Source organism: Rhinopithecus bieti, unplaced genomic scaffold, assembly GCF_001698545.2.
Source record: "Rhinopithecus bieti isolate Rb0 unplaced genomic scaffold, ASM169854v2 scaffold_1058, whole genome shotgun sequence".
Lineage (NCBI taxonomy): Eukaryota > Metazoa > Chordata > Mammalia > Primates > Cercopithecidae > Rhinopithecus > Rhinopithecus bieti.
The window spans coordinates 299672-324908 of NW_016803341.1; the positions used below are offsets into that span (position 1 = coordinate 299672).

Consider the following 25237-nt stretch of genomic DNA (forward strand, 5'->3'; position numbering starts at 1 on the left):
TTGGTCTCGTTGATAGAAGAACTGGCTGTGTAGGAAGCCTCTCCCACAGAGGGGAGGGCATATCTGGCAGGTAAACTTGTGGTTAGGCCCTTTGAGGACCTCATAATTTCAGATGTCAAGACTGCGCATAATATTAAATCTTAATGTCAGCCCATACACCACAATACTATTCTGAGAGATAACTGAGGAGCTCAGGATCTTACTGGTAGAAATGAGATGTACCATTTTAACCAAATAATTAAAATGGTACACCTGTACATCAGTAGATATAATCCATAAGGTAAGGCAGAACGGAAGGGATGTCATGGGAGAAAGGCTGCAAAGAAAGAACACTGGCTGTTGATGTTTGGTAATAAGAGAAAAAGAAAGAACACAAGAAGCAACCGACCTGCACCCAGTCCCCACTTACAGAGTGGAAGATTTATTCCAAGCTGAAAATACTAAGCTCTAATCACCCCTACCCCAGCTCACTTGTAGGTAGAGTGAGGGTCCACTCCAGGAGAGGCAATCTAAGTGCAGGGACTAACTACTACCCCTTTCAGTATCACAATCATAGAGAAGGGGTGTGTTATTCCAAGAGAAGTAGACTAATGAACCTGCCCCCAGATACAGAGCAGTGCCGCAAAGCTTCTACCCAGGAGAGGCAAGCCATAAAAACAGAGAGCTCCACACATCTCCATAAGGAGAATGACTTTATTTGAAACAGAGCATAAAAAGCTCAAGCCTAAGGACACTGGCAAAAACAATGGAGATCTTGGTGGTGAGCAATTAAGAACTAATCCAAACCAGACACTAAATAACTAAACAACAAAAATATCAAACATTACCAGCCCAGAGAAGGGATAAATATCCAGAGTTGCAACAAGATACTATTCAAAATGTCCAGTTTAGAACAACAGAAAAGTAAGACGTGCAAAAGTAAGTGTGACCTCTTCACAGGGGGAACAAAATAGGCAAATCTGCCTTTCAGAGGGCCCACGCATTGGGCTTAGCCACTAACAATTAAAAGCAGCTATTATAAACACGTTCAAAGGGAAGAAAAATTCTTTATGCTTAAAGAATTAAAGATAGGTATGACGGCAAAGTCACACCAAATACAGAATAAAAGACAGAACTTAGAAAATAACAAAATGGAAATTCTAAGGCTGAAAAGTACAGTAACTGAAGTGAAAAATTCACTAGAGGCTCAATAGTAGATATGGACAGACAGAAGAAAAAAATCAGCAAACATCAAGATAAATGAATAGAGATTATGCAAACTGAAGAAAAGACAGAAAAAAGAATAAAGAAAAACAAACAAATGCTTAGAGACCAGTGAGACAGGATTAGGGGTGCTGATATATGTGGACTGCGATGCAAGAGATGATAACTGGGGAAAAACGAGAAAGAAGCAGAAAAAATCCTCAAAGAAATGATGGTTGAAAACTTCCCGAATTAGATAAAAGATATTAACTATATATCTGACAAGTTCAGTGAGCTCAAAGTAGAATAAACACAGAGATCCACAGGGAGACATATTATAACCAAGATACTGAAGTGAAAGACAAAGAGTGTATCTTGGAAGCAACAAGAGAAAACAAATTACATACAAGAGAACATGAATAAGGTAATAGCTGACTTCTCATCCAAAACTATGGAGGCCAGAAGATAGTGAACAGGCATATTCAAAGTGCTGAAAAGAAAAAGACTGTCAACCAAGAATGCCAACCCCAGCAAAACTATCTCTCAAAAAGATGAAATAAAACATGCCAGATACACAAAACAGGGAACTTGCAGATCCACCTTACAGAATATAGAAAGTTCCAAAGGCTGAAAAACAAGTAACACCAGATAATAGTAACATTTTCATAACAAAACAAATAGTGCTAGTAAAAATAATTACATGGGTAACTACAAAAAGACATGCTTCATTTCCTGTATTCTCTTAACTGATTTTAAAAGCAATTTGAAAATATATAAAGCAGCTGGGCATGGCGGCTTACATGTGTAATCCCAGCACTTTGAGAGGCCAAGGTGGGAGGACTACTTGAGCCCAGGAATTCGAGACCAATAATGTAGTGAGATCCCATTTCTCCACAAAAAAATTTTTTTGAAAAATTAGCTCAGTGTAGTGGTACACACCTGTGGTCCTCACGACAGAGGAGACTGAAGCAGGAGGATCACTTGAGCCCAGGTTAGAGTGAGCTATGATCATGCCACTGCAATCTAACCTGGGCAACAGAGCAAGTCCCTAACTAAAAAAAAAAAACAAAAAAAAAATGTGTGAGTAGTATGCATAACAATAATGACACCAAAAAAAAAAAGAGGGAATAGCGCTATATAGGAGTACAGTTTCTGTATCACACTAGAATTAAGTTAGTATAAATCAGAAGCATATTCTGATAAGATAAATATTATAAGCCCCAGAGTAACCACTAAGAATATAACTTAAAAAAAAAAACCACCTAGAAAATCATTTAAAAAATTAAACTGAAAGTGTCATACTAGAAAATATTCACTTCATGCAATAATTAAAGAGGAATAGAGAAGAAAAAAGACACAAGACACATGAAAAACCAAATGTAAGCCAGAAAATGTGAATCCAATCACATCAATAATGACATTAAATGCAAACAGATTAAATAATCATATCACAAGGCAAAAATAATTAGATAGAATTTTAAAATTAAAAACCCAAGATTTAACTATATGTTCTTTACAGCAGATACATCATTTTTTATTTAAAAAATACAAATAGGTTGAAAGTAGAGTGATTTTAAAAGATAAACCATACAAACAGCAACCATAAGAGCCGAAGTGTCTATTCTAACCTAAGACAAACAGACTTTAAAACAAAAAAAAAGTTACTCGGAATAAGGAGGAACAATTTATAACAATTAAAAGGTCAATTCTAATTAGTTGGACATGATGGCACACGCCTATAGTCCCAGCTACTCAGGAGGCTGAGGCATGAGAGTCACTGGAACCCAGGAGGCAGAGGTTGCAGTGAGCCATGCACTGCATTTCAGCCTGGGCAACAGAACAAGACTGTCTCCAAAAAAAAAAAAAAAAAGGTCAATTCATCAGGAATATATAACAATTATAAACATACATGGATCTAACATCATAATGTCAAAATATGTGAAGCAAATCTGAGAGAGAAAAAAAGGGAGAAAGACAAACAGTAAGAGTTGAAGACTTCAATACCCTCCTTTTGAAAATGGAGAAAACAGTCAGAAGACCAACAAGGAAACAGAAGACTTGAACACCTAAACCCAACCCAACAGAGCTGAGAGACATCTATAGAACACACCGCCTAACAACAGCAGAATACACATTCTTCTCAAGTACAAACTGTACATTCTACAGAATAAACTACATGCTAAAACATAAAATAAGCCTCAATAAAACTTAAAAAGACAAATCATACAAAGTATGTTTTCCAACAAAAATTGAATCAGGTGAAACATAATAACAGAAGGAAATTAAACAACACATTCCTAAATAACCAAAGGGTAAATGCAGAAAAATCACAATGTAAACTAGAAAATAAGTTTAGATGAACTAAAACAAAAATATAATAAGCCAAAACTTCGGGCATGCAGCTAACACGGTGGTTAGGAATTTATCAATTTTTACACATACTTGTAATAATAAGAAGAAAGAGCTTAAATCAATAACTGTACACCTTAAAAAAAAAAACCAGACAAAAGCGCAAACTAAACCCAAAGCAAATGGAAGGAAGGAAAATAATGACTAGAATGAAAATAAATGAAACAAAAATCAGAAAAGAAAAATAAAGATTAGAAAAAATAAAGAAACAAGCTTATTTGAAAAAATCAGCAAAATTGACAAAATTTAACTAGATTCACCAAAGGGAGAAAAAAAGAAGGGGAAAACTTAAGTTACTAAAATCAGGAACGAAAGAGAGGGCATTGTAGCTAACCTTACTGACATGAAAGGGATTACATGGGAATATTATGAACAGATATATGTAAACAGATAGCCTAGCTAAATAGACAAGTTCTATTTAAGACACAAATTGCAAAAGCTGATTCATGAAAAATATAAAATCTAAATAGACTTATGGCAAGGAAAGAGATGAAATTAGTAATTTAAAACTTCCTACAAGAACAGCCCAGGTAGTTTCACAGTAATTTCTATTCAAAAACAATTAATACCAATCCTTTCCAAACTCTTCCAAGTGAACCTGCCACCTCAGTCTCCCAAAGTACTGAGATTACAAGCTTGAGACACTGTACCTGACCCAAAATTTTATTTACTCCAGTAATTTTTATTCAATTTCTACCATCCAATCCCAGGGCTATTTAATGGATTTCATCACCCTTCAAACTGTTCCTCATTTAAATCTACTTATTCAATCTAACCAAAATTGCCTATTCTTCTAGTGCTCTCAATAACTTATTCCCACCTCATCTAATCAACATCATAAACAAATATTTGGTCCTTCTATTTTCTCCTAGAATAACAACTCTTCTGGCTTCTCTTTCCCTATGTAGGCTGAAACCAATAGGTGATCAACTCTTCTCTCTTTGCCTGCTGTCCTTCTACCATACCCATTCAATGTATTCCTGAACCAAGGATCGATACTGTAATTCATCATCTCCATTCCTGAGTGTTAGCAGGAAAAACAAATCAGAGATTCTGTACAGGCTGACAACATTAAAAAATCATTATCACTAACTTGAGCTGACTTCTCAGAATTGCCCTCCAATCCTTTTACTTTCCCTTGGCCAGCTCCATCTCAAATTCACTTCAACACAAACTATAAGTCTTCACCAAACCACTCTCCTCAAAGCCTCTAACCTACTTCCACCACTACTCACCTCCCTCAGCAGATAATCTTGCTTTTACCTCAAAACTGATTTCTCTCAATTTCCTCTCTACAAACTTATTTGCATCCACTCTTGTCATCTTGGGCTCAATCAATTCCTTTTTCCCTTCAAGACACACAAAGGAATAAACAGATTCTAACATCAGACTCCTCCATATAATTCAGTTCTAAATATTGTCATGTAGAATGCAATGAAAAACCAAATAATTCCTCTAATAAAAGATCAGCGGATTTGTGACGGTCTGAATGTTTGTGGCCCCCCTGAAAAGTACAGGTTGAAATCCTAATCCCCAAGGTGATGAAATTAGGAGGCAGGGCTTTTGGGAAGTAATTAGATCATGAGGACACAGGCCTCATGTTTGGGATTAGTGTCCATTATAAAAACGATTCCAGAGAAACCCCTTGCCCCTTCCACCACAGGAGGGCACAGGGGAACATGTCATCTATGTCAAACAGTCCCTCAGAAGACACTGAATCTGCCAGCACTTGATCTTGGAATTGCCAGCCTCTAGAACTGCGAGAAACAAATTTCTGTTGTTTATAAGCCACACTTAAAGTATTCAGATATTTTTGTAATAGCAGTCTGAGGAGACTAAGACAGAATTTCTAAACACATCTAATCTGAAGTATAATTATTACAGATATTAAAAAATTAAAAAAATAGACCTAATAAAATATTTTTTCAAAAGGTATCCATAAGTAGGACATTTACCATCTCCTTTTTCTACATACCTGCTTTTAAATGTTTAGGAGCCTTTGGCACAGTGTCAGGAGACATCCTCAACATTCTGAGATCTGAAGAGTGATATTCCGACTCTCTTGTTAGCTTATGTGGAACAAATGAAGGCAATAAAAATGAAAAAGACTCATTAATGCCCAGATTAGAATGACCCACCTATGAAGAAATGAAGAAAATATTAATTTCAAACTTCATCTGCTAAAATAATCCCTCATTTTATAAAGATGAACACTGAGAAGTTAGTTACTTAAGATCATAATCTCAAACCTTCTGAATTCATATATAGGTCATATCTTGTTGGGTCAACTCTGAGAAGACTCTATAAATCATCCTGAGGGCTTAGAAATCTGTCTACATAAAATATCATAGATAGTATGTCTAGTAAGTGTTGTTACTCAGAAGTTTGCTCCTTATGATCATTGCAGAATTTGAACCACGGGATTATTCTTGACAAGCTCAGGTATTTCTTTTTAAGGTAGAGAGGTGCACTGTGGGCAAGAAAGAGTAAGAAGGAAAAAGAAACAGGAATATTTTCTAGAAACTCACAAATGTTTAGAAGGAAAATAAGAGTATCAAAGAACTATAACTGTGATCAGTTACCAACAAGCATAAGTCCTCAAACTTCTTAAAACAAAAGTAATGGAGACTATAAATTGGTAGTGAAGTAAAGGTTAACCGCTCAAAAAGAAGTTCCTAATGTTTCATCAGGTCACAAGTCCTTGCTAGAAAAGAAATTAGAAACCAATATTGGTGACATTAACACCTAAACATGTACAACTTTTCACCAAATTCACAGTGCACCCTCACATAAAAATATATATCAATTTTAGGTTGTCTTTATTTCCCTAAAAAGATTATTTCAGTCACATCTTCTCAGGATGAAGTCTAAAATGTACATAAGCATGAATTTTCTATCCTCTTTCATCAATTTTTCACTGTGTAGTAATGAACATTCTTAGGAAGCCGTGTGAAGTGTGGAAATGAATATTCCATATCTATTTCTATATCTACATCTACTGCCCATACAGGTTTCTCTAGACCAGTGCTTTTCGACTGGTGAAGGTTTTGTACCCATCAAGGAACATTTGACAATGCCTGGAAATATTTTTTGCTGTCGTAACTTGTGATGGGAGAGGATGTTACTAGTATCTAGTGAATAGAGGCCAGGGATGGATGCTGCAAAACATTCTACAATAAGCAGGAAACACGCCTCCCACCATAACAAAGAATTATCCAACTCAAAATGATAATGCTGCTAAGCCGCCCTGCTCTCCACATAGCACAAAGTTCTTAGTTTTCAATTACCTCCTTCCTACAGGAAACTTTTTTGAAGTACAGCCTATATATATATACACACACATATATAAATACACATAAATATACATAAAGGTATATGCATATATATAATACGCAGTCATGTATCACTTAATGATGTGGATATGTTCTGAGAAATGTGTTGTTAGGCAATTTTGTTGTTGTGCAAACATCACAGAGTGACATACACAAACTACTACTGTGTAGCCTACTACACACCTAGGCTAGTGGTCTAGCCTACTGCTTCCAGGCTACAAACCTATCAGCATGTTACTGTTCTAAATACTGTAGGCAACTGTAAAACAACAGTATTTGTGTATCTAAACATATCTAAACATAGGAAAGGTACAGTAAAAATACAGTATTTTAATCTTAAAGGACTACCATCATATATGCAGTCTGTAATCAACTATCACAGTGTGGCATAATAGACACTTGCGAGAGAGTGTGTGTTTATAGTTTACAGCAGTTTTTCTTCTACAGCTTTCAAACACAGAAATAAAGAAAAATTTTGATTGCAAGCTTGACGTCAAAAAATTTCATTTTGTTAAAGTTTCAAAATACAGAACTATTAAAGTAGGTAATACCGGCCAGGCACGGTGGCTCACACTTGTAATCCCAGCACTTTGGGAGGCAGAGGCAGGCAGATCACGAGGTCAGGAGATCGAGACTATCCTGGTTAACACGGTGAAACCCCATCTCTACTAAAAATCCAAAAAATTAGCTGGGCGTGGTGGAGGGCACCTGTAGTTCAAGCTACTCAGGAGGCTGAGGCAGCAGAATGGCATGAACCCGGGAGGTGGAGCTTGCAGTGAGCCGAGATAATGCCACTGCACTCCAGTCTGGGCGACAGCAGGAGACTCCATCTCAAAAAAAAAAAGTAGGTAATACAAAAGAAAATGTAAAATGAAAATTGTAAGAAGTATTTATTTAAGAAACCAGCAGATCTTCATTGCTAACTGAACATGGAAAGAACCAGAAGAAAAAGAAATCAAGATTAGTTTATCTTCCCAATGTTTAATCAACAATGAAGAAAGAATGAAAGATGACCAAGAAACCAGAAAAATACTAATTACCTTTCATGAAAACTCAGAAACTCTACAAGTGAGTCTAATTTTAGGAAAAACATGAGTTATTTTGCTATAGGGCAAGTTGAATTTGGGGTGATGACAATGTTCACAAGAAAACATGCAAAATAAATTAGACAAATATCAGGGTATAAAAACAGAGGTGATAATCATCCACACAGAGACAGGCAACTAGGTCTCCAAAGGTGGGGGGGTAAGAAGAGTAAAGAAATCTAAGGCTTAAATCTTAAATAATTTTTAGAGTTAAATGGCCAAAACAAGAGGTACTAAAATAGCATATTAGGCCTGGTGCGGTGGGTCACACCTGTAATCCCAGCACTTTGGGAGGCCGAGAAAGGTGGATCACTTGAGATCAGGAGTTTGAGACTAGCCTGGCCAATATGGTGAAACCCCATCTCTACTAAAAATACAAAAAATTATCCAGGCATGGTGACAGGCGCCTGTAATCCCAGCTACCTGGGAGGCTGCTGCAGGAGAACTGCTTAAACCTAGGAAGCGGAGGGTGCAGTGAGCTGAGATCGTGCCCTTGCACTCCAGCCTGGATGACAAGTGCGAAACTCTATCTCAAAAAAAAAAAAAAAAAAAAGCATATTAATTATGTGCTGCTACCAAGAACAAGGAGAAAGAAAAACAAAATAATGATAGAAAGTAGGAAACCACCAGAGACTCTAATAGTCTAGTTTCAGCTAAGTGAAGAGAACTAACAACCAGGAACTACATAAATGCTATATAACTTACCCCATTTAATAGTACGATATATGAGGTTGATTATTACTATTCCTATTTCCTTATGCAGATCAGGAAAGTGCTCCTCCAAAGTCATTTACTCAAGACACAAGGTTAACAAAGTAACTGAACTGGATTTTGACTCCAAATCTCTGTTCTTTTCACAGTTCCAAGCTGCATCATACATACGTGGATACCCAAATAATAATTTATGATGAGTAGATATAAAAGTGAACCAAGTAAGTATGAATGACTCTTCTGTGACACAGATGAGGAGTGTAAGGAAACAACCAAGGAGTAAGCAAGCCCCTGAAAGCAAGCTAAGCCACACAGAAAAAGTACTACCACATTTGGCTCCTTGCTTTTCTGATATTGACATTAAATAACTCCTAGATCTAAGACTAAGACAGATAGAGCTACAACTGAAAGACAATATAGGGAATAACAGCATCTTCCTTAGATTGAAAAATTATACTTCAGGCTATATTTAAGGACAGATTAAAATTTGGAGCAGTGGTCAAAGCTAGTCTCTGCACATTAACTGAACCTATATATCTTTATTTTTTTTTATTTTTTTTACTTTTTTTTGAGACGGAGTCTCACGCTGTCACCCAGGCTGGAGTGCTGGAGTGCTGGAGTGCAGTGGTGCGATATCCACTCACTGCAAGCTCCGCCTCCCGGGTTCACGCCATTCTCCTGCCTCAGCCTCCTGAGTAGCTGGGACTACAGGCGCCCGCCACGGCGCCCGGCTAGTTTTTTGTATTGTTTTAGTAGAGACGGGGTTTCACCGTGTTAGCCAGGATGGTCTCGATCTCCTGACCTCGTGATCCACCCGTCTCGGCCTCCCAAAGTGCTGGGATTACAGGCTTGAGCCACCGCGCCCGGCCTCTGTATCTTTATTTCTAAAATACATTTTATCTACATGAAAGGTTGATATAAGTCACAAAAGTAGTATTAAAAATTTAGAACACTTTAAAAGTTGTTATTTTGTTTCTCATTGTTATTGAATGCAACTTTAGGCAATCTCCTTCAAAACCTCTACTCTTGCCAAAATAATGCAAAATCTTAACCTTAGTTTCATCAAGAATAGTTAAAATTCTGGGGTGGGGGGACGGGGGACAGTTTATGGTATGGTGGTTAAGTACATAGACATGGTTAGTTTCAAATACTGGTTTCCCCAATTGCTGAATAAGGATAAGCAAGTTCCTAAATCCTCTAAGTCTCAATAGTAAAATAGGGATGATAATAATCTCTAACAATTCTATTTGACAGAATTGACAGAGGACAAAAATGAATTGATACATACATGTAACCTCCTAGCACAGTACTTGAGCACAAAGTGTTAACTATCATTTTCATCCCCACTGTTATCAGATTAAAATTAAAGAATGCCTAGCGTAGAATACTGAAGAAAATAAAACTAACCTAGTGATTCTGTTAAAAAAATTTTTAATAAATGTAATAAATTATAAATAAAAGTTCATCATAATATCTTTGTTCATTTTCTACCAACAATCTGAATCTAAAGGTCTAAATGTGGGTGTAACCCAAACTAATAGAGCTTTACAAAAATCTTATACATAGGAAAACAGGAAAAGAGAAATAACATTAAGTACATCACTATTTTATCTAACAGTATTTAATAACAGGATATAAGGATATATCACAAGGAAGTAGGGCCCCACCTTGGGACTTACAGTACCAGACAACAACAAAGAGGATATTCATTCAACAGGACCAGAGGAACATTAATGCCAAGGGATCCAAAGATCCAAGCAAATAAAAGCCTTCTATAAAAGAATGACACAGGGAGGGGAACATCACACACCGGGGCCTGTCAGTGGGTAGGGGGTTAGGGGAGGGATAGCATTAGGAGAAATACCTAATGTAGATGACAGGTTGATGGGTACAGCAAACCACCATGGCACGTGTACACCTATTTTAAAAACCTGCCCGTTTTGCCCATGTGCCCCCAGAACTTTAAAAAAAAAAAAAAAAAAAAAAGGGCTGACATAAAATTTTTATGACACCCTAGAGTTGCCAGTTTCTAGTATACACACAATGGTAATAATGATATAAATAGAGAGCGGGAAGGGACATGTATATACATTAGTGTGTTGCTCATTTGGGAAGGAGATACTTCCCTTTGGAGAGGCACTGGCCAGTTTGGACATTAAGCAATTCATTATCCTTCCTGGTCAAACATGGGTCTTAAAACTTTCAAGACACCTCTGAAGTCAAGTCTTTCAGGAGCTTCTAAAAAGAAATACTTAAATATTCCAGGGACTGCTTCAAGGCTTGTACATTGAAGACCAGAGGAAAACATTCAAAGTACAAGCTTCTGAATGTTCCCATGAATATCTCTAATCTTAACACTGTCTAAAGACTATTGCTGGCACAACTAGGAAGAGTTAGGCTGCCTCAATATGAAAGGCCTGGAGCCCCAGGGGATGGCCTTTTCCAAGACACCCCAGAACTAAGTCTTACAGTCTATGAAACATAAACATTTCTTTCATACCAACCTCTAATGGAACATATTCCTGGATATCAGATAAAGAACAGGTACAAGTTACAAGCTGGTAATGAAAGATATAATTTTTCAAATAAAATATTTTCAAATAAAATTTGAAATTTTTTCAAATAAAATATTCCTCTCCCCACCCAGAAAAAATGTCAAATAGAAAAACTTACAGGCTTTTCAAAATTGCTTTCCTTCTCAGATGGTAGTTGTAAAGTAGGCTGCCAGTGCAGGGAGCTGTCATGCATCTCTAGATCATCATGAAAATTCTCTAAAGCTGCTAGCGCAATGTACTCACCAGTCAAATCACATTGGTCATGTACCCAGGAAACAGTAAAAAGTAAAATAAACACAAACAATACCATTTCCTGAAACAACACTGAAAAAGGCCATGTTTCTTACAACTATCATTTTATTGTGTCTCACCTTTCTTTGTAGTTCAGTAATTCTTTCACTGCACACAACAGCGTTTTCATTTAGGCCATCCAGAGTAATGACGTCAGACTCAGCCTTCCCCTGCAGGCCCTCTACAAAATAGGAGTCATTTTGCATAATTGTATGTATAGTAAAACTAGACTCAGCTCCCACAGGCCAAGGAATTTCACCTTGGCCTGTATCAGCTTTCAGCAATGTGTCTCGGGCGACTGCAATTAATGATGCATCACTGGCCAATGGTAAAAGCACTTTGTGTGTGACTTTGCATCACATGCCACCAAGTTTGCTGAAAAGCTGCTTCCTACAGCTGCAGGTGGACCTTTAATGGCATTTCTATAGTTAACATCCTTACCCAAATTAAAGTCTGAGTAATCTGCAACTTCTTCAAAGGTTGGCTGCTTTAAATCTTGTAAAACCAAAGAATCTGAAGTTAATACTTTCACATGATAAATAACATCTGAAGATCCTACCTTCTCTGCAAGGTCAAGAGAAGGAACAGACTTTATCTTCCAAAAGGGAAGAAATGGTTCATTGCTTACATCACACTGAAATAAAGTTGACTGTGTTTTGCCAAGACCAACAGTCTGGTTGTAAGATTTTTCACTCAAAGAAGCAGATGACTTAAGCTCTGGAATAACACAAAGTGGCTTAATGAACATTTCCTGAACAGCATTAGGGGTTGATTTTAAATTTGGATGCCAGTATAGGAAGCTACCATTATCATCCTTTATATGCAACAATGGTTTTGAAGCTGTTGGTTCAAACACCCCAGGAGTAGACTGATAGCATGCATGTTTAAGCCTATCAAATAAAGAGTTTTCATCTTTATAATTTAATGGAGAAAGATCTGGATTTTTTGGTTCTCTCTCTTGGCTGTCATCTGTTAAATATTTATTGATGTCAGCTTAGATGTCATTTACTGTACTCTCTTTCTTAGAAGGCTCAATAGAGGCAATAACTGCCTCAAAGGCTACATTTTCAGTAGCATCAATGTTTTCTCACCAAAAGAGAAGTTCCCTTTTGGTTTCTTTCCTCTTGAAAAAACACTTGTTCTGATGTCTCATCCAAGTTGGATATAACAGTCTGAAGAGGACCACCAGAAGCCTCCATTTTAGAGGTATCATGTTCCCTGGAGAGTACATGTGCTTCTGAAACTTTTACAGAATTATCAGGAGCTATAACATTCCTAAAACACTTTATTCCTGAGGATCTGGGTTGCACTTCTGAAGATAAATTATTTCTAGTCTCTGTTAGTTCAAAACATTGAGATGATTCTTTCTGTAAACCTTCTTCATTTCTTTCATAACCCTCCAAAGAATCCGTCTTTTGTTTCACCTCAATCTCAGCTGGAGCCCTTAAATAAACATTCTCAAAATAATGACTATCAGAAGTCAAGGGAACCCCTTTTCCTCTTCTTTCCAACAAACAACACAAGAAAGAATATGACATTTTATTATTATAATGAGCAGCAACTTCACATGGAAAGGAAACACAGTCCTTACTGATTACACATGTTTCTGGGTGGTGCAAAGTTCCCTCTCTGTTCCATGGCACATAGGAAAAGGGGACACTAAAACTGTTACTTCCCTTGGAAATTTTATTTTTATCAATTGTGTCAGATGAATCTGAAAAAGAATCAGGGTACTTACTGGTTAAATATGTTTCTGCCTGCTTAGGTGAAGCTTCCTCTTTCCAATACTGCCCATATGAATAAGCAGCATCAAAATGGTCACTTCTTTTAGCAGTTATGTTTTCATCGGTTATGTCAGAGAAAGTTGCAACTGAAACTTGATCTTTATCAGCTAAATTGGTTTCAGGCTGCTGTGTATCTTTTTGTGTCTTCCATGACATATATGAACAAAGATCATCATAACTATCACAGTCTTTGGGAATTTTCAGTTCATCAACAGACGAAATCGTCTCTTCATTATTCCCTTGTTCAGAAGGTAAAAAAGGGCACTGAGACCCAACAGTTGTGCTCCCTATAAGTGGGTGCTGAGATACACTAAAGCAACTGCTTGCTAAGTCTGAAGCTACTTCTGCAGTAGCCTGGAATAAAGCTTCACTAACTTCCGATGGTCGAGAAAACCATTCAGTATCTTCAGACTTATCAGGAATTCCCCTGAAAATATACAGTTAAAATAAATAAATAACACATTAAAACATTTAATTTTAAGTACTAATACAAAATACATGTCACTAAAATCAAGTTTATTTGAAAAGTGCATTGAAAAACAAAGCTCTCCTAATTTCAGACTCCTTTAAGATGGCTAATGACTGAACAAAAAAATTCTTTTTAACCAAAAGGTGAACTACCACCCTCCAACCCTGATATTATCTCAGGCTTCTCGTAAAACAACAGACACAGAACGTGATTTTCATAACGATGCCTACCATGATTTTTCATTTAACCTGCATTAATTTTTTTACTAGTTGTCATTTATTGTGCTCTTGAAAACTATGCAAGGCCAGGCACAATGGCTCACACCTGTGATCCTAGCACTCTGGATCACCTGAAGCCCAGGAGTTCAAGACAAGCCATGGCAATATGGCAAGACCCTATCTCTACAAAAAAATTAAAAATTGGCTGGGCATGGTGGCACATGCCTGTAGTACTAGCTATTGTGAAGGCTAAGGCAGGAGGATTGCTTGAGCCTACAAGTTAGAGATTACAGTGAGCCATGATGGCACCACTGCACTCCAGCCTGGGCAACAGAGCAAGACTCCATCTAGATAAAAACAACAACAACAACAAAAAGACAAAAGAGAAAGAAACTACTCAAGAAGTGATCTATTCCCCAAACACAACAGTAACTTAATCATTAGTTGATGATCTAAAAATGTGTACAGATCACTTTTCATAAAACTGATATAAGGTAATATATAAGGACAGAGGTTACTTTTACTTTCTAAACATCTATAGTTTTAATTTAAGGTGGGTTTTCTTTTCAGTTCTAGAAGAGGAAAACATATTCTTGAATAATTCCAAATATGTTTTGAAAATTCCAGACTTTTCTCCCATTATGACTATTCTAAAGGACATGAATTTGGAGTATCTGTTAATCTGGATATGTCTGTTCATAAAAATCTTCTTACTTCATACTCACACCTCCTATAAGGTAAGGAGAGCTAACTAGTCTCATTCAATAACAGCTGAACAAAATGAGAGTGCGAAACAAGTTAGTGACCTAGAAATAAATGCTTTTTGCAGAATAAGGGTGAGAGGGAGGAGAGAGATGATGAGCAGCAGATGGGGAGGTTTATGAGAAGGAAAATCCAGAGTGTCTTCTAAATTAAAATATGCCTGAAATGCCTGAATACATTAGGAACTATTTTTAAATAAACTACTGTCATCTAGTTCATCTCTACATGTTACTCTGCCAAATTAATATGCATCAAGTCCTAGTACAGGACTTTGTTACCTTCAGAGTGTGTCCTAAGAGTATCTAAGCCCCACCTCAAAGTACCACCTTAGCCTGAAGTCACTAATATTAGTAACAACATAGAACAAGAAAGGAGAAAGGTTACATGCAAATAAATCATCCTACCTCAGAGGTGCAAAACTTAGTTCACTTTGATGAAATAAAGAATCAGACGCAAATTCTTGGTCTTGTGTCAAACAGGTCAGCAAAGGCAAATCAGGAGAAGCAAAGCTATCTTGTATGACTGCAAAGTTTCAAATATAAAAATGCTGATTAATGCTGAAAATTGATTATTTACTTACTTATGTAATACTTTAAAGCACCTACATATGCTGCCTTATGGAGAATTCTACAAGCATTAGAATAATAATATAAAAGCAACAGCAGTAGCAGCTATCATTTATTGAGAGCCTGACAAAGTCAAGGTACTTAACACACAATATTTCATTTAATCCTCATGACAACCTTGAAAGATAGGTATTATTATACATATCTTATCGGTGAGGAAACATGATTACAAAACTTACAAAGCATTAAGTAACTTGTCCGCATTCAAGTAGCTGAAATGCCACAGTGAGATTTGAACCCAAGCATTTCAACTTTTAGCAAATGCTCTTAACTATTATTAGTGTTTCTTCCCATCTTACATAATACAGACTACAGCTGTTATGTCAAAGTATAGCACAGGAGCTCCTGGGCCCTAAGACACTCTTAGGAGGTACCTACTGTTGAAATTTTATTCAAAATAATATTAAGATATCATTTGCCTTATTCACTCCCATTCTCTCAAAAAGATACAGTGACATTTTCCAGAAGCTACAGAATGTATGATACGGCAACAGACTGAATACAGAAACAGACATGAGAATCTTGCTGTCTTCTATTATGTCAGGCATTATAGAATTGTTTAAGTAAAACATGGCCATATTTCTAAACATTTTTGTATTAGAAAAGTTATTTTTTATAAAATATGTACTTTTTCAATGAATTAATAAATTTTAAATGTTTCAGTTTTAATTTCTAATATGGGAAATATCAATAACCCAAATAAACAAAAGCTCTTTGGAGTTGTCAGCGATTTTAAATGTGTAAAAGAATCCTGTTACCCAAAAGTTTGAACTGCTGCTTTAATGAAAAAAAAAAAAAATTCTTGTGATTTCCTGAATGTTGACTTAAATCATTCTTATTTTAATCAGAATACTCTCTTGATTTCAGAATGCCTGTAACACTGTGTTCAAAGTGAGGACTCCTCTCTCACACCACTTTTCCCCCTGAAATTACCGAAAACCTAGAGTTCACAGAGCTCACCATGTTGTCATCTGTCCTTCACTTGGTCATAACGCGTACCGTCACTGCTCTTATACCCTGCACACCTTCCATATAATTCATCACCCTCTTGTTTTAATCTTTCTTCGATCCACTTCCCATATAAATTGTCAACTCTGTGTCTACTTTATCCATAGCTATAACCTCAGTGCCTAGCAAAGTACCTGCTACACTTAATAGGTACTCAAAAGAGAGTCATTTACTTACTGAATGAATTAATTTAAAGTGAGAAACTGATATACAACAACTTTTGCCACCAAGGAACAATTGGTATGGTTCCTCTTTGGCCTTGGCACAGAGAAGCAGTCTTAAACCTCCATAACAGTCCTTCACCCCTCTAAAAATCATGAAGAGTTTTTAACAAAGTCCCCAAATACACTAGAGCTAATGCTATAAGGGGGACCTTTGGGCAAGTAAAGCTATTTCCAGTTAACTGTAGGCTGCGTATTTAAAGAACCTGAGTCTTTTCTAAAAAAAAATTAGAGTTATCCCTAACCAGGTTTCAGAACCCACAGAAATCCTCAGTACCTAAAATAGCTATTTAGGTATGAGTAAGGAATAGTAAGTAACAAGTAAGTTATAAGCAGCATTTCAGCATCTCCTTAAATATTTAAGAATATTTCAGGGCGGAACTGGACAGTTAAATCAGGTAAATCGGAAAAAGTATTTGCTAAAGGAGCAGGCCAAAGCTGAAGAGTTAATGATTCTCAAGTGTACAACATTACTTGTGTGTGCGTGTGATGGAAAGGTAGTGTATTTTACTTGCCATGCCTTTTTCTTTCAGCTTTCAACCGCTTCTTGTTTCCTCAAGTATCGACATCTGTTACTGGCTTGGTTCCCTTTTTTTTTGAGGTATCTAACCATTCTGGCACCAGTCATCATCAATGACATTTGCCATTGGTGAGAGCCTAATTATCACAATGTTAGTACTTATGCATAACAAAACAGTAATGATAAAATTTCCTCTGCCAATCAGATCCAGGAACCTACTCCAATAATTTAAAATGTTCTGCCCTATCTATAGTAAATGAGAAGCCAGAGTTACAAAACTTTACATTAGAAAACATTTTAGGTCACAAAGTACAATCTCCTCCCCAGTGCTAAAATCCTAATACAGAATTTTGCTAGACATTTTGCAGTGACATGAAGCTCACTTTTTGTTGTCGTTACATAGCCTTTCTGCTATTAAATGGTTTTGACTATTAGAAAGTTCTTTTTTATATCAATTTGAAAAACAGTTTCCTTTTAAGTTATGTATTCATTTTAAACTCTAGACTAGGAGTTAGCAAACATTTTTTTATGAAAGGTCAGATGGTAAATATTTTCGGTTTTGTTGGTCATATATAATCTGTCACATATACTATGGTTGTTTGTTTTACAATCCTTTAAAATGCAAAATCATTCTTAGCAGATGGAAGGTACAAAATCAAGACTTGGCCTATAAGCTATAGTTTGCAGATCCTGCTCTACACCATTATAATACAAATCCCATGGTACTGTTATTTTCTGTTTACTGGATTGCCTTCCCAGAAGAGGAGGTAGCTTTCATCTTTATATCCCTAGCATCAAACACACAGGAGGCACTTAGATATTTGTTACATGAATGAATAAAAACTAAGTTGCTTCCTCTTTAGCATAACAGCCCTTCAAATATTTGACCATAGCAAAGTCTTCTCTTTTGTCTATCAAAAGATAGTCATCTCCTCCCACAAAGGTACTCTAATTTTGTCAAAATCCTTCTTAAAATGTGGACCTAAAATTGACTTTAATAATTCACATCATAGAATATGCTGGCACTAATATCTTGATTTGGATAGCATTAGTTTATGTTGCAAAGAACTTGCTGAATTAAGTCCTATTCATGCTTCTTTACAAAACTATAAAACCATCTTCATGATTGAACCCCTTAATGATTTTAAAAGTACTTAAAGTTTATCTTTTATAAAGAGCTAATAAATCAGTTCTATGAGGAAAGCAGCAAGATCTACCTCAGACAAGCCACTCAACCTCTTTACATCAACTTTTGGTTTGAAAGCTGAGGATAATAACACATGCCTTAATTGATTCTAAAAATCAAAAAAGGTAAATATGAACATTTGTTTTTTGTTTTTTGGGGGGGGATCATGGAGTCTCCACCGCTGAAAGAACCAAAATATAATATATTATTCATCCCAAAAACTCTGCAAACTCAAGACTGAGGAGGTATACACAGTAGACAGTTATCACCTTTCTGCCTTCTGTGAGCAATGGGATGTGACAAAATGAGAGGCAACTGCACACTTAATATAACTAGATCAGCTAGCCAGTAAAAAAAAAAACAAAAACAAACAAACCAAAAAAACAGAAATAAGCTTACCCCTTTGAGTAGGTCTCTACAGAGCTCCTTCACTCAAAAAGGGTAAAGTTAACACTTGCAGTCCCCGCAAAACTTACAAATGTGAGGTATTACTACTAGTTAAAATAAAGAGGCATTACCTAGCAATGGAGAACAGAAGAGACCTCTGTTGGGTTCCTTTACTTGATTTTCTGATTGGGTCAATACACCCTCCTCCAGAGAGGGGAAGTCTGACACTTCAGTATCTTCTCTTCTCACCTTAAACCTGGTCTGGGATGTATCCAAGGTTTGGGAAGAGTCCATTTCTTGAGGAAGACAATGCCAAGATTCTGTTTTCTAGAAAAATTTTAAAGGAAAACATGCTAAGTCATTAACTGAGTTACCATACATATTAATATTTAGATTAAAATGTCCACTCATGTATCACATAGCTTCCTATTTAATGACATTCTCATCAAAGTTTAGAAAATGTAAAGTTGTTCTGTTTCTCACAATATTAACCACATTTTAGACCTCTTCCCATTATTACATATCTCTTTCTTTAATGCAAAAAAATCTTTCATACTAAGTTTCATTGTATGCCACTACCAGTGTATATAAAACAATTACCCTTGTGAAATAGAAATTCATGAAAATTCAGAAAGGTAGATATTAAGGACTAACAAAAGTAGAAGTTTGCATATTATGGCACATGTGTTCCAGGGATAAGCTTTTGTACAGGCTTCAAATGTAGCTCTCTTTTGAATATTCACTGTATCATGTGAAGTGGCTTGGGAAACCTTTGAAAGGTTCATTTTACTACAAAAAGGAACAGACTTTCTGGGGTCTGAAGGAATTGGTACTTGAAGATACTCCAGTCAGCAGAGAGTCATGTTGAGCAATCTGCAGACAGAATTGTTTCAAGTCTGCAGCTGCCTGGGAAACATTTACATGGTTGAGTCCAGCCTTCAGCCAGAGCTGTTGAGCCACTTGCTTCATGGAGGCGACGCTAGAAGGGGCCAAACATGGTGCACGCAAGGGCTGGGCCGATTTGTGGGTCCCACTACACATCTCTTGAAGTGTGGAAGAATCACTGGCATTTCTACTATATTTTTTGTTAGTTCTGATCATTAAATCAATAGATTTGGTTCTACATAACATTTTACAACTCAATAATAATAAAATAATAATAAAACTGAAAAAAATATTCCAAACCTAAAGCTGAAGTATTCACTCCAGCTTTAAGTTGGGAATTCACTTGACTGAATTTTTATTAGCTCTACTAGTTTCTAAAGGATCCCTGGCTCTTCTCAGTATATAACATTATTATATCACCCATGAATGTGATACATTTGTCTCCTCCAACTATTTACTCTTAAATTAGTGGCAAGATTCACAGAACTGCTTCTCAGACTACTTATGGGGAAGGACCAGTTTTTCCTACTTCCAATTCATCACAGACTGACACTTTACTAAAATGTTAACAAAAATTAATGACAAATAAGCTAATTTTAAAACTAGTAAAATAACTAGAAAAATGAAATTTAAAAGTCTTAATATAAGCCCAAGATATAAAACACAAGCCCAAATGTTTGATTTCTAGGTCTAAAAAAAGATAAAATTACTCTATCAAACTACTATAAAAGTTTCGAAACACTTCCTCTCAATTTCTACACTTATCTCTTGACAGACCAGTAACAAGCAAATCATGGACTGGCACCAATCTACAGATTACATTAAATAACAACGCTGTATTAAAGTTGAATTAAATACTAATGGTGACAAGTTTAAAAGGCATTTTCCTTTTGGATTTAACACTAGTTAGTATATTCTATCATGATATTTTTCATTTTCAAATAATTCGATTAGAAATGAACACTAAATTAGCTCAAACTACGTTATAGCATCTTTTTCCCCAGTTAAACCTGATAAAGGATGGCAACTTTTTTTTTTATTTTTTATTTTTAGACAGGTTCTTGCTATGTTGCCCAGGCTGGACTCAAACTCTGGGCTCAAGCACTTGAGCTTCCTACCTCAGCCTCCCAAGTCAATAAATTTCTTTATATTGAAGCATGTTCACATTTCTTACACAGTAGTGGTAGAGCAGACGTTTAAATGTTTGCTAGCATATTCTTTAACATTTTCTCACATATATGGTCATAACTAAGATTAATCAGTATTTTAGAATGCCCTCATTTTCTTGTTTCATAACATTGTTCAGTATTTATTTTATATAAGCAACTTCAATTTTCTTTAAAAATTTAAAAGATTTATCAGTGAATCTATTAGTTCCAAAACCTTTTTGATAGCTGGTACTATCATAATTTTCTCAATTTCCTCCTTAGTAATCCTAGTCTACCTCTATAAAATACTGATAGTTTTGTAGAAAGTCTATTTCATTGAGATTTTTTTTTCTTAACTGTATTTACTAGGAATATATCTATTTTTATCTATTTCTTGAATTTAACAACTGTATTATATTTTATAACTTGTTTTCCTATTTACCATGTTTCCTGTATTTGCAATTTTTCTTTTTTTGTGTGTGTGAGACAGCGTCTTGCTCTGTCAACCAGGCCAGAATACAGTGGCACAATCTCAGCTCACTGTAACCTCTGCCTCCAAGTTCAAGTGATCCTGTCATCCTCAGTCTCCTGAGTAGCTGGGACTACTGGCAGGCACTCAGTTAATTTTTTAAAACTTTTTGTAGAGACGGGGGTCTCACTATGTTGCCCAGGCTGGTCTGGAACTCCCACACTCAAGCAATTCCCCTGTCTTGGCCTCCCAAAGTGCTGGGATTACAAGTTTTTCATTCTTTATATAAAATCTTTGGTTAAATAATTAATTCATTCAATTTGCTTTATTTATTTAACTAAAAAAATGAGAAAGTGGCACTATATTGATAGCAACTTTAGATATATAATGTATTTCCATTATTTTGTAAGTATTCCACTACTGGACTCTTCTTCCTTGATCAACTCAAAGGTTTCTAAGAGAATATTGGAATCTTTTAATTCCCAGGTGGCCCAGAATCCATAAAAAGAAAATGCATTACAATTTACAAATATTTTCACAAACATTTTCTAACAAGACTTTTGTCTTTGAAGAGGCATTTCCAATATTTAAAATTCATTAATAAAATGTTCATATAGTAAAAGTTTAAGAAAAAAGATACCCACTATCCACTACATAATATCAGTTATACAAATACGTGCAAAGAAAAAAATTTAGAGAGAAATATTCTAAAATATTAACACTACACTTATGGGATAGCAGACTTTTGACATTCCAAAATACCTCAATCCCTTCTACACTGAATAAATTAATCAGTTCTATAACATCAAATTGCTACTGGAAACATGCTTTTCGCCTTTCTGATACTTGAAAATAAAAGGAATATGAGAATGATTAAATTTTACATTTTTTATTTTGAGGGCACTCCATTCTATAGGGGATAGGTTAGTGAGCCAACAAAAGGTTTTAAAGCAGGAGAATTCCAATCATTTTGTGACTCACTAAAGCAAAAATCACTGGTCCCCTGATTCATCTTCTTAGCCTCTCTAACCATGGTTTGAGCCTGTATCCCATAATTCACTCCTCCCTAATAGTGACAGATGTATCCATTAGTCTTCCTGCCCATCCTCTGACCTCCACAGATCACTTACTCTCTAGTTCCTCTACTGCAATAATTTTTTAACTTTATGGAGACAACTATCCTATCACATTTATACTTGTCATTATTCCTTTCTTATCTGTATTTCCATCTTTGCCCCTCTGAGAGTTCAGAGTCATCCTTATAATCACTGCTTTGCAAACACCCTTAACTTTCTTGCCTTTTTCTCCCATTATCCTATTTGCTTAGCAAAAGCTAACACTGATGGAACTGTCCCCTTGCGTGAACCCAATCAGCAGCACTTTGCTGGAGAAATCACATCCCACACTGACTGGCTTTTCTTTAAATTGATGTCACTAAACCTGAAGGGCACTCAGTATTGCCTGGAAATCCTACTACATTATCCTGGTGAGTTGCGATTTCATAACTTCTCTCCTCAGAACTATCTAACGTTCCTAATTTTCAACTGATGATCTTCAATAAGTATACAGCAGGAGAGAGGAACTCCCTTGTCTTCAACCACAGATCTACAATCCCCATTACCAGATTTCTATCTTATGACTTGAAAAAAAAAAAAAAAAAAGTTGCTCTGCCTCTCAAAGGCTTTCCCATCTCATTCCAATTTTTTTCAGTGATTTCCTTCCTATGTGATTCTCCCACTTTCCTTCATCCATTTTTCTCTCATTACTGAATCAGTCTTCTCCTATGCAAACATCTTCTTATAATTTCCCATTATAAACTGAATTTTTAAAATAATCTGTTCAACCTTTTTTTACTTTCTGCATTATGTATTTTCTTGCTACATTTCAATCATCAAATATTCTTTGTGTTATACCTTTTAAATCAATATAAAAAGGTCAACAAATCTCTAAATATTTTTGACAGATGTGGGGAGGGACAACATATAAGCATTCTGACAAATACAAACAAATTTTGCGGGAGAAGTAAAAGTTTGAGATACATCTTTGGGATTTATCAGCATACAGATGTATTTAAAGTCCTGGATCTGGATGAGACCACAAACATTCCAACGTTTCAAGCAGAGGTTAAAAACTCAATGTGTATAGGGGTATGGGGGTAAGACAAATGGAGTAATCCATCCTGGAATTGGAGAGTAATGGGATTTGTGGCTAACTATGCACTGCTTGTTCACTTTAAAGTATTCTATTTCAAAAGTGTTAAAACATTGTGCCAAAAAAAAAAAAAGAAAATTGGTTTCTGCAAGCCACATTTGAGTCATACTTGGGTCCACAGCTTACAAATTCTGATTCTAAGGTTTAACAAAGGAAGATAAAGTAGCAAAGGATACTGAGAAAGAACAGCCAGATGAGTAGAAAGAAAACCAGGAGAACCCAAGAAAGGAAATAATTTAAAGAAGTTACGTAATGATTAATAATAGTGTCAAATGCTATTTATTGTACCTAAGGTGAGGACAGAAAAGTATTCACTGTATTCAGCTACATAAATATTGCTGGTGATACTTGCTTTCAAACGGTTGGGGTCAGAACACAAAGTAGATCAAGTAGAAGAACAGGCAGATCCTAGCCAGCGTAATAAAGCAAAAAGAAAAAAAAAGAAAAAAAGAAATGACAAATCTTTTTAAAAGGAAAAAACAAAACACAGTTGATACAACTCTGCATAGAAACTCCTAAAGAATATTTTTTAAAAAGCTACTAAAACTAGTAAGTGAGATTAGCAAGGTCACAGGACACAAGGTCAATACAAAAAGTCAATTATACTTCTATACACTCATAATGAATAATCAGAAATAGAAATTTCTAAAAATACCAGTAAGTCTAACAAAACATGTAAGATTGGCACACTGAAGACAGCAAAACATTGATGAAGACATTAAAGAGAAATAATAAACTAAAAGAACTGTCATGTTTATGGATTAGAAAATTCAATATTGTTAAGATTTCAAAATTCTCTTTAAATTGATTTATAGACTCAATGAAATCTTAATAAAAAATTCCAGCAGGCTTTAAAATATAAATTGGGCAAGCTAATTCTAAAATTTATATAGAAATTCCAAGATCTAAAATAATCAATTCTTAAAAAGAGGAACAAAGTGAGAAAACTCACACAACCTGATTTTAAGACAGTATAGTTACTAAGAGTGTAATACTGGCATGAGGATACATACGTAAATCAATGGAATAGTGTGCAGAAATAGACCCATAAATATAAAGTCAATTAATTTTTTTACAAAGATGTCAAGAAATCCACTGGAAAAAATATAGCAAATGGTGCTGGAATAACAATTACATATTTGTATGTAAAAAAATACAACTTGAATGCTTCCTTCACACCATATACAAAAACCAACTCAAAATGGATCTTAGACATAAATGTAAAACCTAAAACTATAAAACTTCTGAAAAAGCGGTTCTTAGTTGGGAGAGATTTTGACACACCTCTTCCTTCAACTATGGAACATTTGGCAATGTCAGAAACCATTCTGGATGGTTACAACTTGGGGGACTATTACTGTTATCTAGTGGGAAGAGGCCAGGAGTGCTGTTAAACATCTTAGGATACACAGGACAGCCCCCTACAATGAAGAATTATGCAACCCAAAATGTCAATAGTGCCAAGGCTGAGAAACCCTGGTCTAGAAGAAAACATAGAAGAAAAATCTCAGTGACATAGGATTAGGTCAAGATTACTCAGATAGTACACAAGACGTACAAACTACAAAAGGAAAAAAAAATCAATAAACAAATTTTATCAAAATTAAAACTTCTGTCTTTCAAAGACAGGAGAATACAAAAACATGCCACAGACTGTCTTTGCAAAAGAAATAACTGATAAAGGACTTGCATCTGGAGCTATAAAGAACCTCCAAAGCTCAAAAAATGAAACAAACCAGCCATAAAAAATCAGGAAGAGATTTTAACAGATCTCTCAC

General features: G+C 35.7%; 1 protein-coding gene and 1 pseudogene across 1 annotated transcript in view; both read right to left on the reverse strand.

The window, feature by feature from the left end:
- ALMS1 (ALMS1 centrosome and basal body associated protein) overlaps positions 1-25237 on the reverse strand; it is a 236937-nt gene that overhangs the window by 181039 nt on the left and 30661 nt on the right. The window contains exons 3-7 of the mRNA XM_017876541.1: positions 18878-19073; positions 15203-15320; positions 13304-13776; positions 11646-11746; positions 5567-5660 (exon numbers count right to left, since the gene is read on the reverse strand). Of these exons, the coding sequence (XP_017732030.1) occupies positions 5567-5660; positions 11646-11746; positions 13304-13776; positions 15203-15320; positions 18878-19073 (982 nt within the window). The remainder of the gene's footprint in view (positions 1-5566; positions 5661-11645; positions 11747-13303; positions 13777-15202; positions 15321-18877; positions 19074-25237) is intronic.
- LOC108532377 (guanine nucleotide-binding protein G(I)/G(S)/G(O) subunit gamma-5 pseudogene) lies at positions 19536-19787 on the reverse strand (annotated as a pseudogene).